At 33.4% G+C, this 21,781-nt stretch overlaps 2 protein-coding genes across 2 annotated transcripts; one reads left to right on the forward strand and one right to left on the reverse strand.

Annotated features, from left to right (window-relative positions):
• Window positions 1–247: 247 nt before the first annotated feature.
• LOC132563212 (MORC family CW-type zinc finger protein 3-like) lies at window positions 248–12,395 on the reverse strand. The gene is made up of 17 exons (XM_060227966.1): window positions 12,357–12,395; window positions 12,185–12,257; window positions 11,234–11,366; window positions 10,573–10,796; window positions 8,471–8,621; window positions 8,117–8,255; window positions 7,634–7,762; window positions 7,141–7,263; window positions 6,486–6,583; window positions 6,047–6,118; window positions 5,517–5,675; window positions 5,264–5,347; window positions 5,029–5,062; window positions 3,700–3,801; window positions 2,823–2,999; window positions 1,082–1,134; window positions 248–697 (listed from the first exon to the last, which is right to left on the reverse strand). The coding sequence occupies exons 1-17, from the start codon at window positions 12,393–12,395 to the stop codon at window positions 256–258; spliced, it is 2,232 nt and encodes a 743-aa protein (XP_060083949.1). The 3' UTR covers window positions 248–255.
• A 284-nt stretch (window positions 12,396–12,679) lies between these two features.
• LOC132563210 (SET domain-containing protein 4-like) lies at window positions 12,680–21,464 on the forward strand. Its single transcript, XM_060227964.1, has 8 exons — window positions 12,680–12,927; window positions 13,936–14,059; window positions 14,995–15,412; window positions 15,928–16,102; window positions 16,965–17,049; window positions 17,964–18,044; window positions 19,816–19,939; window positions 21,345–21,464. Exons 1-8 carry the CDS (start codon window positions 12,753–12,755, stop codon window positions 21,450–21,452), a joined length of 1,290 nt encoding a protein of 429 aa, XP_060083947.1. The 5' UTR covers window positions 12,680–12,752; the 3' UTR covers window positions 21,453–21,464.
• Window positions 21,465–21,781: the final 317 nt, after the last annotated feature.

Consider the following 21,781-nt stretch of genomic DNA (forward strand, 5'->3'; position numbering starts at 1 on the left):
ATATCTATCCAGATGGTCCTCTGCACATGAATTTAAACGAGGATGTTCAATTCCAAATGAAGCTTTTTAAGGATATGATTAACAATTACAATGCTTGCTGTGGACATATATATATGAATGTATACTGCCAATATCACAATGTTGTACCGATTCTTCTTACCTTTGTATTAAGAAACCATTAATATACCAATGGATGAACTTGTCAAGAAATTAAAGGCTTCCAAGAATACTAAATGGATAGACTACATATAAGCACTAAGATGGTTGATTGTGTTTGATCATCTCAGTCACTATTTCCTCTACTCCATCAGCTGTTCCTATATCTTCATCAGGGACTATGATTTTCAGAAGTTTATACACTTTCCTCTGAAGTTCTGTTAAATGTTTTTTGCCTTCCTCTATCTTCTTCACACAGTCCTTTGTGCAGCCTTTAGCCCTTTCTACAGTCTGTGTTGCAATGTCACGTTTACAACTAATGACATCTTTCTCTATCTTAATTTTGCTGATGTCTGGTTTAACTTCTTGACTTGTAGAGGAGATTTTTGGCTTTTTCGGTGTGGATGGTTCCAAGTCCTCATCATCAAGTGTAAGATCAACTATGTCGTTATCACTAGATGAGCTGGGTTCATTACATGGAATGACTGCCACTACATCCCCATCCTCAGTCTTGATGCAAATTGACTCACTGTCCTTGGAACTAAAAACAAAGAAAAAAAGTATATCTGCTGTATTCTGAGAGGAATCCTGCACACTTAAGCAGATGTGTTGCAGAATAAAAGGAAGTATGAGATCAAGCACTGCCCTGCTAATTTATCCTAACTATACAAAGTATATTAAGGCTAAATATCAACAGAACATTATCACTGGTAATATGAATCCTACTTTTATGTGGAATCTTGAGGGTGCAAAATCTATAACGACAACAGCTAATAACTTGGTATTTCAGTATTGATGTAAATTCTCAAATATAACCAGGTACAACTCTTATTTTACAATCCATAGCAAGACAGAGCAAGTCCACCACAATATTGTTTGACAAGATAAGCTTTCAAAATCCGTAACAAGGTAACAATCCTCCTACCTTGTAGATGAAACAGCTCTCGGACTGCTACCAACCACATTCTCCAACAGCTTCTGTTAAGTAATAAAGGAAATCAAAATGTTTGGCATGTTTATAGCAAAAGGCATTTATTACATGTCAAACAAAATCTTGTGGTCATTCAACACAAATATCCATGTTGTGAAGGAGTTCCTGCAATTTCTGCAATTTGCTTGTTGTATTCCGTTTCTACAATATACAATTATGTGAAATGCCTGAACATTATAAAATTTAGGATCTCTTTCATATAACTCTCGCTTTAATTCTCAATTTGTAAAAGTACATCTATCGCAGTCATCTGTATCTAACTCCTTAAAGTTGTTTTAGTGAAAGCAGTTGGCCACGTACAAATTGAAACTATGAGTGAGCTGCAGAATATTATGCACATGCAGTTCAAGGGCTCCAACAGTGCCAGTCTGAAACTTAACTTGCTGAATATCATTAGTTTTCAGAAATTCATCATAAAACAGAGTTAGTGCACACAGATATTTCTGGGAATGTTATGCTATCAAGTATGAATTAAAACAAACAATGCCCATTGTTTTAGGTTTCAGGAAATTCTTAAAAAACAGTGCATTTTGTGATTTACATTCATCAGTTCCAGTAGTGCATTTGTTTATTGTGGAATGATTTCAGGTTGATCATGTGAAAGCGGCCCTAGCATCTATGTGTGTATGTAAATCATAGCCTATATTGGTATCTAACAGATTTGATACTAGCATTTATATCAATTCAATACTTATACCTACCTAAATATTTACATCAGTATCTTTACTCAATACATCAGTATCTTTACTCAATATCTACATCAGTATCTAACTAGATACTTACACCAGTATCTAACTAGATACTTACATACACCTGTATCTAACTCAATATTTACATCAGTAGCTTTACTCAATGCTTACACCAGTATCTAACTAGATAATTACACCAGTATCAAACTCAATACATACACCTGTATCTAACTCAATATTTACATCAGTAGCTTTACTCAATGCTTACACCTGTATCTAACTAGATAATTAAACCAGTATCTAACTCAATACATACACCTGTATCTAACTCAATATTTACACCTGTATCTAACTCAATACTTACACCTGTATCAAACTCAATACACACACCTGTATCTAACTAAATATTTACACCTGTATCAAACTCAATACAGACACCTGTATCTAACTCAATATTTACACCTGTATCTAACTCAATACATACACCTGTATCTAACTCAATATTTACACCTGTATCTAACTCAATACATACACCTGTATCAAACTCAATACACACACCTGTATCTAACTAAATATTTACACCTGTATCTTATTCAATACATACATCTGTATCTAACTCAATATTTACACCTGTATCTAACTCAATATTTACACCCTTGTCTAACTCAATACATACATCTGTATCTAACTCAATGGTCATACCAATATCTAACTCAATATTTACACCTGTATCTAACTCAATACACACACCTGTATCTATCTAAATATTTACACCTGTATCTTATTCAATACATACACCTGTATCTAACTCAATATTTTCACCTGTATCTAACTTAATATTTACACCTGTATCTAACTCAATACATACATCTGTATCCAACTCAATGCTCATATCAGTATCTAACTCAATGCTTACACCAGTATCTATCTCAATATTTACACCTGTATCTAACTCAATACTCAACAGTATCTACCTCAATACTTACATCTGCATCTATACCACCAGCAATTTTCTCAATGTTTTCATCAACTTTTCTTCTTTTGGATTGCAATTGGTCAATGATCCTTTGTTGACGTTCAGCTTGTTTTTTAAACTTCTGTAATTCCATCATCATTTTAGTCATTTGCACACTCTCTGACTTTTTTTCCTGTGAACTGGATACCTGTTCATTTAAAGAGTAAGCATGAATTGTACATAATTACATGTCTTGCATGTTTCCACTTGTTAATATCATCAGGGTTAAAGAAATGTGTCATATTTATCGTAACTTTGTTTAATGAACTAAGTCCAATTAACAGTATTCAGAATCTGCAATGATTGTAAGGACATGTATAGATACAACTATATTTCGGGCCTTATTATGACAGCTTGTACTTCATGAGATATGTACTTAAACAACGAGCTAAATGCAAAACATTAGCGCTGGTTTGATGATTAATTAAGTCCATCAAGAAAGACTGTTGCTTATATTATCAATCATAATTATACAGCAGATTCTGTGATGAAAGAACTTGTCAGTATTGTACAATTTTGAGTTTTATACATAAGTTAACGCGGCACACAAGACAAAAAAGTGATATGTTTTAACAGCAGACTCTGATACCTACCTTGTATTACCACGCTCATGACCCTGGTATATACTGTGTGGCCCTGGTACCAATCTTGTTACACTGGTACCAACCTATTGATTCTCATACAAATCCTGTCACTCAGCTGGACCTACCTTGTGACTCTGATATGTAAACTGTGACTGTGGGTCCTACCTTGTGACCAATACATAACTTTTGACTCTGATACCAACTTGAGTTAAGAGTAGAGAACCTCCCCTGTAACTCTATTTACCTTGTGACTTTGGTACCCACCTTTTGACTCTGAGGTGATCCTCTAATCTGATTGGCTTCTTGCTGCCTTAGAGCCTGTTCCCTTGCTTGTAAAGCCATTTCTCTGGCACGCTGTTGATTCGCCTGATGGTAAAATACAGATTTTAATGCTAGAAAAATTGCATGGCTACAGAAAAATATGGTTGCAATATTTCTTTTTAAGTGAAATTATGATATGTAATGGCCTAACAAGAAGCAAAATAGTTTAACATTACCAGAGATTTTCCATCAACACTTTCCCTTTTTAAAAATTTTGTAATCCCTTATATCCTTTTATCATTCAGAAATTTTTTATTGGAAGTTCATGACAGACAAACACAGATAGCTCACCATGGTCATTTAGACTAGATTAGCTAATGATGGAATTACATGATAGGATATCAACGAGGTTAAAATATTGATTCTATTACCACAAGATCTGTCTTACCATCAATAAAACGGAAATGAATGAAGCAATATTAACATTTGTGAAATTTTAATAAAAACAAGGTTAATTATTGACATTTATAGTCCCCAAGATATACCTTGGTAATGATTAAGTGCAGAACATGCTGCTATACAAAACTTACTCCCATGGAGTGATAACCTGAATCTTTCCATCTTTAAGCATGTCACATAATTGAAGAATGCAAGCCTCTGCCACCTCTAGAGGTACTTGCTTAGAAAATTTTTTAACTAGTGACTCACTTTAAACTAAATGGTGAGAAGACAAGAGTACTTCATATCAAAGTGGTAATATGAGTATTTCAGATAGGCTCTAAACAAGTAACTCATTTTGAACAAAGAAGTAGCAAGAGTACTTCAGACTGTTCTGAACTTGTAAATTACTTTGAACAAAATGGTGACAAGAGTACTTCAGATTATTACAAACTAGTGACTTGCTGTGAACAAAAGGAAAATTAATCTATATACACTAAGGTACAAGACATCATTCAAGTGTGTACCGTGTAAAGAGTTACCTGGCAATTATGACTAATATCATGAGAAAATGAAGTATTTCCTTGACAAAGTGACCAAAGTTGAATGATAAGCCATAATAATTTACTGGTGCACATGACCTGATTTCATTCAAAATAATTCAGATACAGAAAATGTGACATTCGTCTGTAGCAGTTGTATTTGAGATATATGGAGCACAAACCCATAGTCTCCTCCACTAGTAGAGAAAAACTGAATTACTAACTGCTTACTAGCAATTTAGACTGAACAAGCAATATTACTGCTTTCAAGTAAAAATTGAACAAAAGAAACAAAAAAATGTACAAAAATTCAAAATGAAACATATTAAAATTGAAACGGTTTGATAATTACCTCCATCATCTTCAGACGCATTTTCTTCTCATTTCTGAAATAATAAATGATACCATGTATGTTAGGCATTACAATTAAGTCATATCTCTGTTAAAGTCTTCCAAAGCATATAATAGTCATCACTAAGAGATTGAACAGCCAATGACAAACCAAAATCTTTCAATCAAAGCAATCCAATAATCAATAAATTCTAACTCCACCAATTTACAGTATAATCATATGAAGAAATACTTACTGAATTTTTTTAAATGTCTTTTTATATGTTGGTCCATGTAGTGCTTCATCTTCATCTTCAGGTTCCTCAGGTATGTCACAACGACTGAGGAAAGTCAATGCAAAGCAAATATGAAACTGATATACTCTCAATATCACAAAATCAGTCTTCAAATTATAAAATATGACAGTATGGCACCTTTAAAAGTTTTAGTGAATGAAAAATACAGACTTTTAATGATATAGTACTTCAGTGCCTAAGGTTATATACTTACTTGAATTGAGCATCTGGATTCATGTGACAATACCACTTATCAGGGAGATCCTCTGACCTGAACTGAATAGGTAGACGACGCCACTGTAGACAGTTATCACACTGAGCCCAGGTCCAGTCAGGATTTACATTGGCAACAGCTTGTGCTGGTTGGGCACCCCTGTAATGTTAACACAGGCAAATTTACTCCACAGACATATAAAAAATTTTATTTGTAAGTCCTTGAACCTTGATTTATTATCATTAATGGTTATGTAGCATTGACAAAACCCATAATGGAATTTAATTTTTCAGATAGTAAGGAAATCTTCAATCAAGTTCAAAGAACCAGTTTAAGTCCCTTAAATATGAGAAAAAAATCATGTTCAGAATACCTGCACAGCTTCAACTTTTAAATAGTCATGACAGATTCTTGAATAAGATGATCCAGTATTGCCAGAAAAAACTTGCTTAAGAACTTAAACCTGAAGTTGGACACAGCTAATACAAACATCACTTTACTTCTAACAGGGCAAGGAATTGTACACTTACAACACCACACCTGTGCCTCTTTTCTCGTTCCAGTAGTCATTTAATTTTAATGAAACACTGCTGATCAATGCACTGAAATCAATAAATTTTATTTCATAAATTATCAATTCCAATAAAACATACAAAAACTCATGCAATGACAAAAACATCTTGTGCTTCATTTACTTTCTAGTTTTAAGCACAGCTTTTTAAATAATTGTACATAGAATTATTACCAGTGTTAATGTGGTGATATGTAAAGTTCTGATAAATAAACAACCGTTGTTGTATTATATTTTGAAAATTTCCAAGAATTTCAAACTGTTTTCAAAGATCTACTAATAGTACCTAGCTAGAATAATGTTTTTAAAGATGAGCATGGCTTTCCCATTGTGAAAAATACCAAGGTATGTGCTAGGACATTGTTACAAGATGACTGCAGGACTGGGCAAGTACTTACTTGTATTTTTCATCTTTGTTAAAGTCTTGTTTGTTGTGGGTTGGGGTCAGAAAGTAGGCCTCAACCACACCCACCACTCCAAGTCCAAGTTCATTAGGCTACACAATATATAACCAAAACTTACAAACTCTGGTACATCTTGTTACACGATGTTTGATGTTATTTACAACAATACAAATTTGTATCTTCTCTTTCACATTTCAAATATTTTCTTATGATTTCTTTCATTTCAAGGTCAAACTGACATTTTCCATGACTGAAGTAGTTCCATAATATGTCAGAAATGATAAAGCATTTCAGAATTGTAAGTTTTAATAAATCACTTCATTTTTTACCATTTTAAAATCTATCCCAATTTTTCACATTTAAATGTATAAATCGACAATTCTTAAAAGCAGTGAAAACACTCATTCTGCAAATTCATGGGACATGTTATGATATTAAGTTTGTACAAAATCACACTTTACACTAATTACCTGATTACTTTTGACACATCTTTACATTATAATGAAGGACCAAGACAACCGAGCCTTTCAAAATAGAAGGAGATAATCGGAAAATACAAACAGGAATAAAATCCTATAACTTCACATAGGATCTACTGCCACATTTTCATGCTTGTTTTACTCTTTTTCGAAAAAAATAGTTTGCTTACCTGTTTCTGGTATCCAAGCTTTTCATACGCTCTTATAAGTCTATTCTTGTGATACAGCATAACACCATAATCCTTATAATTCTTTCGAGGAGCAAACCCAAATTTGATGGGTATTGGTTTTGGCTAAAAATTATTAAGGATTATCAAAATAGAACAAATTTATTTTTTGTTGAATATTTTCCTAAACAAGCTAAAATTGTACAAGCATCTGGCATATGGCAGATGTAAGTGTAGAAACATGTCCAAAGAAATATCATCATTACTGGTATCTTGATTTTACTTCACATACATATAACAAGCGATAGATGTAAGTGAGCAGTTTTGAGATGAAAATTGGTTGGACAAATAACTGAGGTTTACTGTTTTCCCCATTGAAAAAGTATAATTTGACAAACATAATTTGATCTAACTGTGACCACAATTTCAAATTTCAGGTAATGTTCAATTGCGGTCTCCTTAAAAGAAATTTAGCACTTGACTTTAGAAAGGATACTGCCCAGGTTGGTTTGTAGACATCAGTTTCTGTCTGAGACAATGATTTGTGAATAAGTTTTGTCTTGACTTTTTTCCCTCTTAGAACAATTTTCATTCTGGGTTTCAAGTATAGTATGCTGCAATATTCCTGCAATTAATAAGAAATATTAATATTCATCATTCAAAAATAAAGAAAGAATTAATCATTTGTGTCTAGAAATGGTATTTTTCGTTTCCTAATTATATCTAACACATAAAGATTTCATTGCGCTTTTGAAGGCAATATGTAAAAGGTATTCACTGAACCTTCAGAAAACTGCACTTCTGGAACTATATAATCTTGTACATATACCTATCATGTATTGTGTACATGTATAAAGAAATATCTGGAAAATGCATCTGTTCACACCTACACAACAGCTATTCTAGTGGCTACGGCCAACCATGAGAATATGGAGATGGGTAACACTTAATGTTACTCTTAATCAGTAACAAAACCTACCCTAAGGGATACCATATAGGCTGGTATATGATCTGTGGTTGCCCTGTTAATGGTGGAGAAGTCCATCATGTGGGTTTCAGGATTTCTGATATCATATGGGTCACTACTAAAGTCTAATTCCAACACTTTGTTTTCTTTCCTAAAACAAAATTGGTACATATTAAGGTAAAACTTTTTGAGAAATCATGTTATTTGTCAATATTATCTTCATCTATTATAATTTTCTACTGGTAGTGGGTTTCTTTTAAATTATCATATTTAAGGCAAAAGACATAATTACATGATATTACATTTTAAACAACAGTTACATAATTTTTCAATTTGTCAACATTACGTCCATTACAAATATTATACCTTTTCAAATTGTAGACCATTATTTTAGTTCCTGTCCTCAACTTTTCCATAACCTCCAATTCCTCTAATAGATCTTTCTCTGTCCTAAATATGGAATGTTGACAGATAGCACGCAGGTTGTGTGCCATGTCTGGTGTTGGTCTTCTTCTCTCTTAGGTAGGTCAAGGTCATTATAACTCCATCAATAATACAATGTATATATAATGTTTGCATTAGACTACAAAATCATTACTACCAAAGTATTCTTTTTAATGTAAATCTAGATTTACTAAATAAAGTATTTTGATATCTCGTCCTATGGCATATATACATTTATCTTTTATACAAGTATAAATGTAAATTGGTTACCTGCCTACTGATATGGATCATGTAACAGAATTACAAATATAATCCATGAAATTTTAACAGAAGCATCACATCTTACCTGCCAAGTATCATGCCAAAAGCGTAATACATGCATTCAGGATGCTGCTTTCTAAATCCATTGTAAAATAAATGATTCTTGCTATAGGACTTGCACAGTTTCATAATGAGAAAGAAAGTGCAAAGTGTCATACCATAAAAACCAGTGTCATGTGTGCAGGTACTTTTGGGGGTTAAAAATACTGAAAACTGTTTTCCTATTTGCATAATCTGTGCATCCAAAAATTCTGTCGAAGACAATCTCTGGGAGCCAAGAAATTGACCCAACAATGTTCAGCTGACACTTAGGACCAACAAGATAAAGTAAAAAAACTAGGAAGTATTTTCTTCTCATTTATCAACATTTAATTACTTTCCTCTCTTTAATTATAGGTACAATGCAAATGAAGAAAAAAAACTAGCTAACACTTGTGCACTTCTTGTTTTTTTCTTTGATATCAGACATGTTGTGCTGTATTATACCTATCCAATTAATCTAAACATCTTTGCCTTACATACGAACACTTGTCTTCACACTAGGCCTAATAAACAGTGTTCAATGTTGATATCACAGGTACAAGCAATTTTCTACCTATTAATGACCAAACTAGGGAATTATGATCTTTGCTGTCAAGCTCTCTTTCATGTTTTGCTGTCACATTGTGTGTTTGCGAGCTGACATACATTATATAGTGTAGAATAAGGCTCTAACTATGCATATGCAAGCAATTGGTATACAGAGCACAGAATGTACTCTAGGTATACATATGTGTACTGTCAAAAGAGGAACTGCATTCCATTACACATTTTGATAAGAGAATCATGCCAAGGCTATCCTTATTCATTATAAGACTCATAGATATGCTTTTAAAACACTAGTAAGACTGATTTTAATAAATAATACACTAAACTGACAGTCCAATGATAAGTCTCAATCCACACAATGCATACTAATGTTAATGCTAACTTCTGCCAACACACATGAAAACAGACATGTGCTCATGGCTTCTTTGTCAAGATTTTCAACATGAAGGAGAATAAAATGAAACCGGTCAATTTCTTAACATTTGAACATGTAAGTGTTTTAAAAGACGAATATATATATTAACCAACATAATTTTCAAAGTCCCATACAGGCCAATGTCTTTGTTGATTGACAGTTTTTCTGTCTTGCCAGTTGCTATTACACACTTTGTCCTGATCTTGCATGATATTGACTCATTTTGCATTAATATATACAGTAACTATCTTATTTATCACTGTTGTTCATAAATAAATTGTCAAATCCTTCTTGTGTCAGTTTTGCTTACCAGGTAATCAGGATAATCAATGATGGCATCCTTATAAAATTTTTGGTTTTTTTTTTTAAAAAACACTTGAAAATCCTATAGCTACCGTAATGCGCGCACTCCCCACATTATATTTTTGGTTTCTCTAAAAACAAAAAAATACTGTTCCAATTACATAGGTTTTTACTGTATATACCTAGAAAAAAAAGAAATACTTTGCCAATATCAAAAAACCTTTTTGGTATGTTAAAATAGGAAAACTTTTTCCTTCATTGGCCAAGAAAGAGCAAATATCTTTATATTTCACTTTTCACAGAGAAACACATCTCTCAAAAATTGCTGCAATAACAAAATGTTAAAAATTAATAAGTCATTTTAAAATGTATCACTTTATAATCATAAAAAGGATACTATCAGGCAGGTTCCATGTGACAATGGGCACCAGTACAGTTTGTGCGTTTATGTTGTTGAGGTATGTTTGTGACAGGAGACCCACACTCATTGTGTTTACTTGACGTGTAAACACTATAGCATCTTTACCCAGTCGCATGGATCCAGATTTAAATCCATTGCCATATTGTCCAACAGCTTGATGCTTACTTGAAGTAAACCGATCTTTTTCACAATAGCCGAAGCTGTGAATCAATCAAAAACACAGGTATTGAGGAAAAGATGTCTGTCAGAATTAGAAAATCTTTTCTAAAGCCTTCAGTAATGAATCTATTCTGACAATTCATTTTATACACATCTTAAAAAAGTTTCTTGCAAATTCTCATAACTCACTAATATTTCATGTTTTCATGCAAAAATTAGATCAACCTAAAAAAGTTAAAATGAAATCTAGATCCGGGGTTGTTATAGTACATCTTGTTCCTGAGAAATTAAGCAAAATTTTATAAGGATGCTGATGTTGATTGAAAAAGGATTAACTTCTTTTTCCTTTATGCACCTTGCTTTATTGTTGTAAGACAAAAGCTTTAATTACTTATTGCAAAAAGCCTGTACAATGGCTGAAAAACCCCAGCCTTGATATACTACAGGTGAATCCACAACATAGTCGCTTATTTCATACCTAAGCATTTTGTGCAGCTTGTCTGGTGTCATTCCATTTCCATTGTCTACAAATGTGAGACAAACCTTATTGTCAATCAATCGCTGGTCGATCCAGATTTCTGATGCATTTACATCTGGGTCATAGGCATTGTCTAAAAGATAGAGAACTCAATAATTTAATATACAAAAAGATTAATAAAATTTTACTCTAGCTTGATGTGCAAAGCTTGTAACATTATATTTTTGCATTAATAAGGAAATCCCTGGTAACAAGCCTGCCAAAATATATTGCTTTTTAATAAAATCACCCAGGATTAAAAGCTGTGCATCTTTATCTGCTGAAAGGCAGCAACAGAGGATGTAAAAAAAACATTAAATTAATTAAAAGCTGCGATCAAATTTATGGGCCATAAACATGTAACTTCATAATGAAAATTTAAGGTGCGACATAAATTTTATCCTTCATCAGCCATTTCATTCTGCACCTGCAACACTTAGGTGCATGACTTCAATAGAAAAAGTTGCGTCAATTTTGACACAATAATATTCCTTGTTTTAGTAAATGTACATTATATTGTAAATTATATACTCACATAAATTATCACTCAAAATGTGTAGCAGTATCAAGCAAATGCTACCTTTTGTTTGGGCTTTGTTCTCATCATAGATATAGTAATTATTACCGGAAATAATTTACTTATAATTTGGCACAGCAAACACAGCCATCCCAAAATGCCTATCAATTTCACTATTTGTCAGCTAGATCATCACTAATTTAGGGACTGGACAAATATATATGTCTATTTGGTTCTGACTTTAATACATTCAGACCATGGAATACATGATGTTCTTTCAACTTTAACCCAATTTTTTGTGTGATTATAATAATGAAAGCTCGGGCTCAGGTAACAGAAGCAAGATTATATACCAATTGTAAAAGGATAACGTTTGGCTAGTATTTGGACCTTACCTATGAGTTCAGCAACTGCACTGAAAGCCCATGTGTGACTGGTTGAATTTCCGTGTAGGTATGCTGGACTTACCTGAAATATATTTAAAATAGTTTGGTTAATGCCATTTATCAGTTCCGTAAAGATACAAGTAAAAAGAATTCATAATTCCCGCAATGTTTTGAAACTTACTCTGCTCGTTTGGATGCCCGACGGATAACGGGCAGCCATTTTTGTTGTATACTGGGACACGAACAGGAATTCGCAATGTCGTATACTCAAACAAATTTAACAATTGTCAGAAAAATGTCAAAGACTTGTGCTTTTTCACAGAATATTTTTAAAAGAATTATAATCATTATGAAATATTATACTGTTAATAACATGATTATAAAGGGACTAACTTTCATTGAAATAGCATGTTCGGATATGACGGTGTAATTTCGTGCCCCACTTTAAGTTTCACTTTGTCAACTTCCGGCATGTGTTAGCCATGTGATTGATGTCAACATGTCATAATCATACAGCCGTTCTGTGTGATACATATGTGAAATCAAAGTATACGAGTATATCTGGCGGCATGACTTCATGGATTGTAACCAAAAGAAAGCAAGCAGAACTTTACGAAGACGAAAAAGAAAAGAGAAACTATCTCATGCGCATATTCCATGTCTGGAACAAGAATACATAACATTGTGCCAGTGGATGAAAAGAAGCAATTTTTTTCAAAGGCGCCCCTTCCTAAGACCGGCTATACTCAGCTGTAATTTCAAATAATAGTCTATGAAATATTAATTCAAACTGTAATTGAATTTGATAATACAATTAAATCAATTCTGCCAAACAAAGATGTTTGTATATAGAATTTATAGTACAGATAATGTATCAGTAAGATATATTACATATTAGTCAGACAAACCCTGGTTCCTAGAATAAAGATACGAAAAGAACAAAAAAAGTGAACTGAATTGTTTGAATTCAGGTTAGGATAATATGTACAATGTACATAAGTAAATAAAAATTAAAGTTTTTGAGTGTTTTGTCTTGCATCATATATGTAGCTGGTGATTGTGCCTGCACCACCAAATGGATAGATACTCTACGATTTTCATGAAATTCGGAAGATGTTCTTGATTTTGTTCTTTGTTTCCAAAAAATTACACATTTCCATTTTTCTGAAAGAAGATGTTCTTGATTTTTTTCTTTGTTTCCAAAAAATTACACATTTCCATTTTTCTGAAACAGTCTACATTTTGCTGTAAAATGACAAAAAATTATCATTGGTTGTATTTGCAGTAAACTGTATTTTGCAAAATAACTTGTGCTGTGTTCATATGCATGCAAGGTTATAGCAGGACCAAGTTTGATAATCACTTCTATGAGGTATATGTTCATATATATTGCTGAATTGTTTAGTATTTAAATTTGGAGCTCAGGCTATAGCTGGGCCCTTCTTTGAATTCTAGTCTGAGCTCTTTGTGAAGAGACAGGAATGTATAGCAACATTTGTATCTGAGTCAGCCATGGTAAATTTTTCAGTAGATGTTGACTCCTTAATTAAGCTTTATTTGTTTACATGGTATCCATTAAGCTTCATTTATTGCAGCCGATTTAAAAAAAAAAAAGAGTTTTATATTTTATTGGAAATTCTGTATGGAAGATTTTGCTATTTTATCTTAACCACTGTTTAATTTATATAATGTTATAATATGTCATTGTTTTGTGGTATATTTTTGTCTTATGTATAATATGGTGGTGATTCCTCCTGCAGCCACTGGTAGAGGTTTGATGACATGCCATCCCATTACACCAGGCAGTATAATTGTGTCTATCCCTCACAAACTCCTCATCACTCCACAAACAGTGTTAACAAGTTTGAGACACCACATTACAAAGTGAGTTAGCACTTTTTATCATGAAATGGCTTTCAGATTTTCTTTAAAATTTATATTGTTTATAAAGTTTTTTTTTCCATAACAACCACCCTTCATTTAAAGATATGTTAAAACATAAATACTGTCATATAGAGAGTTATATAACATATATAACAACAAATTGTCTGTTCATCCTACAGCTATATTTGCTTGACTAAACCCACAGTTCAATTGTTGTTTATGTTATGATACAAACTTGTATACAGTTGCTTACCAATACATCATCATAGTACTACTTACCATACATCCCTTCTTACAGAGCTGCTAACCTCTGTTTTCTACTTGTGTGACGGTAACTTCAGAAAGTTTTTTACCTAGAATGATAAAAATTTTGTACACATCTTTTTATGGAGTTTTAAAAGTTGTCCTTTTTAATCATGTTGAGATATTATATTTATGTTTTTGTTTATACTATAGCATTACCTTTTATCTTGTCTTCATACTTTAGATATTTTTGTGCTTTATACTTATAAGTTGTAAAAAAAACTAAGACCCTTACATTTTCAGAGTTGTTGCCCCTTCCTTTTATTTGTAGTGTGCATAACATCATCATTTCTTGGCTTTATTTATATATATATATATATGAAAGGATATGTAAAGGACCTTATTTTCTCATTAATAAGGCTTTCGGGCAGATAGGGGATGGCAATACTTTTTTTTTCAAAGTTGGCTTATTGCAAGAAAAAAAATTGTGTTTGTTTATCAATTTTCTGGAAATCAATATATATGTATGGGCTTATTACTATTAAACTCAAGTTGATACAATATGTATCATTTGAATGAAATTGAGTGAAATCTACATAATCCTTCCTGTAACAAGCACACTGCAGCTATATTTTATATTTCAAAAGTTGTCTTGTTGAACTTTTTGTATTTGATAATTGTTTTGGTTTCAGATGGGACAAACAGTTATCTTCTCAACAAGCTATGTCAGTTTTCCTCTTAGTTGAAAGACAAAAACAAGAATCGTCCTTTTGGTTTCCGTACATCAGTGTATTACCTAAGAGGTACACCACTCCTGCTTTTTTTTCGGAGGCAGAACTGAATCTCCTGTCAAAAACTGTGAGGTCAAGAGCTTCAACAGAGATCTCAAAAGTCTACACAGCCTTCAAGTTAGTAACAGATTTTGTCAGATCCTGTTGGCCGGAGATAGTACCACTTGTAACACTTGCAGACTTTTTGTGGGCATGGTATTCCATTAATACCAGATCTGTTTACTTCAAACAAGAATTGTGTGATGAATTTCTAGCTGATGGCAACTTCATAGCCCTAGCACCCTTCCTGGATCTGCTCAACCATTCATTTAATGCTAAGGTATGATCCGTTCAAACTGTGTATACCATAACAGTGATTACTGGTAGCAGTCTATGTAACAGAAATTTTTGTTTAGTAAAAATATGTTTCTTGTACTATTTCTTTGAAACCTGTAGCAGAGCTTGACAAGGTGACTAACTAGCTGACTCTCTTTATTGTCACTCTAGAGGTATAGGCTATTTCCTGAAATTACTGACTTAAAAGGAAATACCTACTTCATACTGAATGTAATTGTTTGACCGTTTTAAGACATAAACAAGACAAAGTATGGATTTATAAAAAAAATCAGCAAATACTGGTTTCAATGCTAAAATCAAATACATATGATACTTTGATTAATGCATTGTATTACTATGAGAGGTATGGCCTTTTAATTGTATTTTGAAGTAGGTCTGTTGTAAGTGTACAGTGATACAGATAAAGGTACAGAAAAACACTAGTCTAATCTGACAAGGATTAGTACAGGATGTAGGCAGAAAAGCTTATGCCACTGTGTTCTATTGCTTGCCTTTCAGATAAATGCATCGTTCAATGAAAAGAATAACTGTTATGAGATACAGACTGAAGACACATACAGAAAGTATGATCAAGTATTTATATCCTATGGTAACCATGACAATACACACTTGTTAGTGGAGTATGGCTTTGTTCTACACAACAACCCTAATGATGTTGTGGAATTTTCTTTTGGTAAGTGGTAAGATATACCTTGCACCAAATAAATATTCGCTGGAGATCTTTTCAGCGTTGAACCTAACTCATTGAGAGAAATAGCTAAATAGGGAGCTAACTTGTTACGAAACTCACTACTAGGTGAATTTACATCCCAAGAGTCTGTCTGATGGATAATTCAGTAGGAGTGTAACTATTGGGGAACTCGCTACCTACAGACCTGACTCATAAATGACTTTACTGACTACATAACTGACTCATTGATGAACTCACTTTCTAAGAACCTTGTTGTTGAACTCGCTATATAGGAATCTGACTCATTGATGAACTCGCTTTCTAGGAACCTTGTTGTTGAACTCGCTATATAGGAATCTGACTCATTGATGAACTCGCTTTCTAGGAACCTTGTTGTTGAACTCGCTATATAGGAATCTGACTCATTGATGAACTCGCTTTCTAGGAACCTTGTTGTTGAACTCGCTATATAGGAATCTGACTCATTGATGAACTCGCTTTCTAGGAACCTTGTTGTTGAACTCGCTATATAGGAATCTGACTCATTGATGAACTCACTTTCTTGGAACCTTGTTGTTGAACTCGCTATATAGGAATCAGACTCATTGATGAACTCACTTTCTAGGAACCTTGTTGTTGAACTCGCTATATAGGAATCTGACTCATTGATGAACTCGCTTTCTAGGAACCTTGTTGTTGAACTCGCTATATAGGGATCTGACTCATTGATGAACTCGCTTTCTAGGAACCTTGTTGTTGAACTCGCTATATAGGAATCTGACTTAATGATGAACTCGCTTTTGATGAAAAAGAAACATAATCATACTAGTCCTTTCAGTTTCAAAGTTTGTTTTAATTTTTACAGATTCTTTATTAGATATTGCATTGAAAATGGAGCATGAACATCTGAAAGAGAAAAAGTCTATTTTACAGGCAGGTGATTTTGATAAGTAAGTATATCAGTTTGTTGATTTTAATGTCTGTTGGTTTCTAATTCATCAATGTCGGATATTTACCTGCTGAAATTACCCTTCTTAAGAATTTTCTGATAAGTACTGTTTCTTTAAAATACTCAGAGATATCAATCAGAATATTCTCTGTGTTTCATGTTTCAGAATGATGACCTGTGTAAAACAACACAATATATATTTACCTGATTATTAAGTCTGAAGAATTACCTGTTTCGTGTTTCTACTCAATTAATTACCTGTATGCTTACACATATAAAATATCTGTTGATCATGTCTGATTATTTACCTGTATGCGTACATTTCAATATGTCAATCATGTCTGTGTTTGATCATACCAGGCATGTGATGGGCATATCTAGATCTTTTAGTTTTTGGTTTAAATATTCCCATCCTTTGACTTAATAAACTTGAAAGTCAAATCTCTGATAAATTTTATGTGAGAGACAAAGATGTGTTGCTTGATATATACACAATTCTGTGCATTATTTAGATTATGTATTTAATATTTAGTATAAATTATGGTTATATAATCAGTGTGAGATAACACTTGTTTATTCTACTGCTAGAATTATTTATACATGACTGAATTATAATGCTGATGGATGCTTTTATAAGGCTGTTGTGTATTGACATGACACTAAGGTCATGGTGAAATTAAAACAAATCTGTATATTCCCCAGTCTGACCAGCTAGGACTGTTTTCTGTTTCACCTGTTATTACATAACAAATATTTAAAAAAGAAAAAAAAAGTGTTGGCTTCACAATGGCTCTGAATTGTAATTGTTGAAAGATCTCCATGACAGGTAGAGTTGATGAACGTCAACTATTGCCAGTATGATCACACATGCATTGTCTGTAAGGTATCAGAACTGTGATGTCATCTGTTTATCAGGAAATTGTGCTGTTGTTCTGATGGCTTGTCCTGGAACCTGCAGGTGGCGCTGCGAGTGCTGTGTATGGATTGGATTGAGTTGTAAGTGGACACACCAGCGTTACAATTACAAATGAGTTTATATCATGTTTTATTTTTGTACTATGCTGTAAATACTACCTTTTATCTGATACTGTTATATCAGGGACACTGAATTCTCACTGATAAATTAGAATTCTCCTCTATTTGTTATACATTATACTATAAGCATGATTAAGTTTGGATAGCTATGTTTTAATTATCAAACAGCCATTTTGAATTTGACTCTTGAAGATTTTTACAAATTCATTTCTCCAGATTAAAAGTACAGGATGGATCATTAAAAAAAATATGTACTTGATAGATCCTTTCGTTTGTAGCTTCCCCTTGATCCCTAGTTGTGTCCATTGTGTTTTGGGAAATGGCTGATAAGCTACCATCTTGGATTTGGAAGTTAAATATCATTACTATTCTTTCTTAACAGGAATGTTCAAATTCCTTATCATAAAGAGCAAAAACAGACAAGAGAAGAGAAAAGAAGGGAAAAGATCCAACTTTTAAAGAAGAAATAAATAAATCAAACAATAGTGAGCACCAAGATCGCTCTGGGATCTCTTGTCTTGTTATGCTCTATCAGAATACCTTATTTACAAACAAGAGGCCCAGAGGGCCTACTCAGCTCATCTGATATTCAATATTCTTCAAAACTATAATCAATGTTTATCACAAATACATTAACACATACACCATTAACATTTAGAGTGAGCACATCAAGTCAGTTTTAACCAATTTTCACAACAAACTTTAATACCGGTACTCAGCTCTAAGCAGTTACAGATATGGCTTGAATTATAGGAAACCATCATTTATTTTCAGGTCATCTGACTCAAAGTGTCAGGATGACTTATTGCCATCATTCACCGTCATACAATGTGTGTAAACTTCCCATTTAAATGACTTCTTGTCAATAACCAAAAGGCTCAGGGTCCGGATATTGGACCTGTAGCATGCTGGAATGAGGGGCTACCAAGTTTGTTAATATGATTGACTTTGCCTACTTTCAAGTTAATAGGGGTCAAATGTGTTCAAATGTTTACCAACTTCTTCTCAACAACAAATAGGCTCAGGATGCTGATATTATGCCCATAGTATGCTTGAAGGAAGTACTACAATGTATGTTCATATGATTGACCTTGACCCACTTTAAATCTTTAAACAACTTCTTGTCAATAACTAAATTGCCTAGGGTGCTGATATTATACTTGTAACATCCTGATGAAGGGCTTTTAAGTATGTTAATATGAATGACCTTGACCCACTTTCAAGGTCACAGATGTCAAAATCTTTAAACAACTTGTCAATGACCAAAAGGACCAGTTTATTTATATGATTGACCATGACTGACTTTTCAAGTTCATAGGGGTGAAATATCATTAAAGTTTTAAACTTCACCTCAATAGCCAAAATACCCAGGGTTCTGATATTTCCCTTGTGGTATGCTGGGATGAAGAGCTTCCAGGTCTGTTGATACTTCTCACGCTTTTGGCTTACTAGACGAGGTCCTCAACAAATTCTAACAAATTTGGCCCCTGGGACCTTGTATATGGTTCAAGGTAGGTTCTTTTCACAATCTTTGTCGAGCTTTGTACCAGCAGCCCACAAGCTAAATGTAATGACATTTGGCCAGTTGATTATTGAGAAGTGGTTTAAATGAAAAAGTTGATGCAGGACAACAAATGCTGTGCCATGGTATAACCTCACAAGGCCCTTTGGGCCCAAAGGTGAGCTAAATGGAATCTCCTCATTGGTGAAATAACTTTCATTTGGTTTTTAGGAAAAACTGGAAAGCTGTGATGCAGGGAGGAATTATTTCAGACAGAAATGAGGTGTCCACCAAAGCAATGGCTACAACTTTGATCAAAACATCGCTGAATACATGTCAGGACAACTTAAAAAAAGTAACAATATAAGGTCTTAATGAGCGAGTTATAGTCCTAAACTTGGAGTAACAGTCTTAATCAAGTATAACAGTTTTAACATAGGAGTTATAGTCCTAACCTGGAAGTAACAGTCTTAATTGAGGTATAACAGTTTTAACATAGGAGTTATAGTCCTAACCTGGAAGTAACAGTCTTAATCAAGTATAACAGTTTTAACATAGGAGTTATAGTCCTAACCTGGAAGTAACAGTCTTAATTGAGGTATAACAGTTTTAACATAGGAGTTATAGTCCTAACCTGGAAGTAACAGTCGTAATCAAGTATAACAGTTTTAACATAGGAGTTATAGTCCTAACCTGGAAGTAACAGTCCTAATCTAAGCTTTACAGTCCTAACATGGGAGTAACAGTCCTAGCCCAGAGTTATTGTCCTTACCTGAAAGTTTCAAAGTCCTTACCTAAGAATTGTTAATCTTTACCTTTCAGTTGCAGTTCCAACTTTGAGTAACATCAATCCTACTTTACACCAGATAATCGACTTATTTTGTTTGCTGAAACACAGCTTTACATGTAAAGGGAGATTACCCCACTTACCCATATGTTGAAGAATCACTGCATTTTGATTTAGCAGATTAACTAAAGCTAATTAATTTATCTACTAATGGTAAAACCACTATTCCCACAAATTGCCAATACATTTTTAGGTTAAAGATTTATCTTACTGATTAAAACTACTTGACTCAACAAGTTAAAAAAGTTTGCTCTAATTTAGCTGCCTTTGAGAAGAATTATAATTGTAAATCTTTCCTCGTCATTATTCTTAATGTCCTTCTGATCCTAACCTATCAGACCTTGTCTTAACCTAATAGTTACAGTCCTGACATAGGATTTGTAATCCTAACCAATGAATTATTATTCTAATCAGGGAGATTTTGAGAGATTAATAGTCCTTACACAAGAGTTACAGTGTTAACCTAAGAGTTACTGGCCTAACCTGGGAGTTACAATCCTTATCCAGGAATTATAGTCCTTACCTTAGAATTTCAGTCCTTACCTAGTTTTAACCCTAAAATAGGGTACAAGTATTTATATTAATGAAAAACTCTACTGGACTCAAGTTAAAGGTTTTGCTCTAACTCAGCTGCTTCTGTTGCACTCTGAAGAAGAAATATGCATCAAGAGCAATTTTTAATGAATCTTTATTCAACAGTTCAGTACCAAAATAGCTCTAACTAATCCCTGCATCAAATTTTAGGCAACATAATGGTGTTTATTAGGTATAAGTTTGTCATAAGGACATCTATTAATGCATTTTCTTTGGTCTGAAGTTTTAAATGAGCACTATATCCACAATAGAAATTTTAAAATGTTCAAGAGTATCTTAACTTGATGTTATTTTTCACTGAAAAAAGATTTGTTCTCAGTTTCAGGGTGAGCTTTGTGACAACATGAAAGAACATGTGAGACTTGCCTATGACTTCATTCTTATAGAAAGGACAACCTTACAATCTGCACTGGTGAGTGTCAAGTAATAGTGTACTAGAGAGAAGATATGACAGATTATACAACAGATGAGACAAACCCTTCTGAAGACTGTGTTATAGAAAAGATTATTCTAGTGTCAGCAGTCATGTGTCCTGTCCCAGATGAAACACCAGAGAGGACAGATGGGATTTACCCTACTGAAGACTGTGTTATAGAAAAGATTATTCTAGTGTCAGCAGTTATGTGTCCTGTCCCAGATGAAACACCAGAGAGGACAGATGGGATTTACCCTTCTGAAGACTGTGATAGAGAAAAGATTATTCTAGTGTCAGCAGTCATGTGTCCTGTCCCAGATAAAACACCAGAGAGGACAGAT

Source organism: Ylistrum balloti, unplaced genomic scaffold (genome assembly GCF_031769215.1).
Source record: "Ylistrum balloti isolate Yb309-2 unplaced genomic scaffold, AGI_CSIRO_Ybal_v1 Utg371640, whole genome shotgun sequence".
Lineage (NCBI taxonomy): Eukaryota > Metazoa > Mollusca > Bivalvia > Pectinida > Pectinidae > Ylistrum > Ylistrum balloti.

Coding starts and splice junctions, on each gene's coding strand:
- LOC132563212 (XM_060227966.1), bottom strand. CDS start 12,395: ATGGCTGCCCGTTATCCGTCGGGCATCCAAACGAGCAGA. Junction 8,622..10,572: donor CACATGGAACCTGCCTGATA/GTATCCTTTTTA, acceptor GACCTACCTAAG/AGAGAAGAAGACCAACACCA. Junction 1,135..2,822: donor CTGGTGGTATAGATGCAGAT/GTAAGTATTGAG, acceptor ATTACTTAACAG/AAGCTGTTGGAGAATGTGGT.
- LOC132563210 (XM_060227964.1), top strand. CDS start 12,753: ATGGATTGTAACCAAAAGAAAGCAAGCAGAACTTTACGAAGACGAAAA. Junction 14,060..14,994: donor TTGAGACACCACATTACAAA/GTGAGTTAGCAC, acceptor TTTTGGTTTCAG/ATGGGACAAACAGTTATCTT. Junction 15,413..15,927: donor ACCATTCATTTAATGCTAAG/GTATGATCCGTT, acceptor CTTGCCTTTCAG/ATAAATGCATCGTTCAATGA.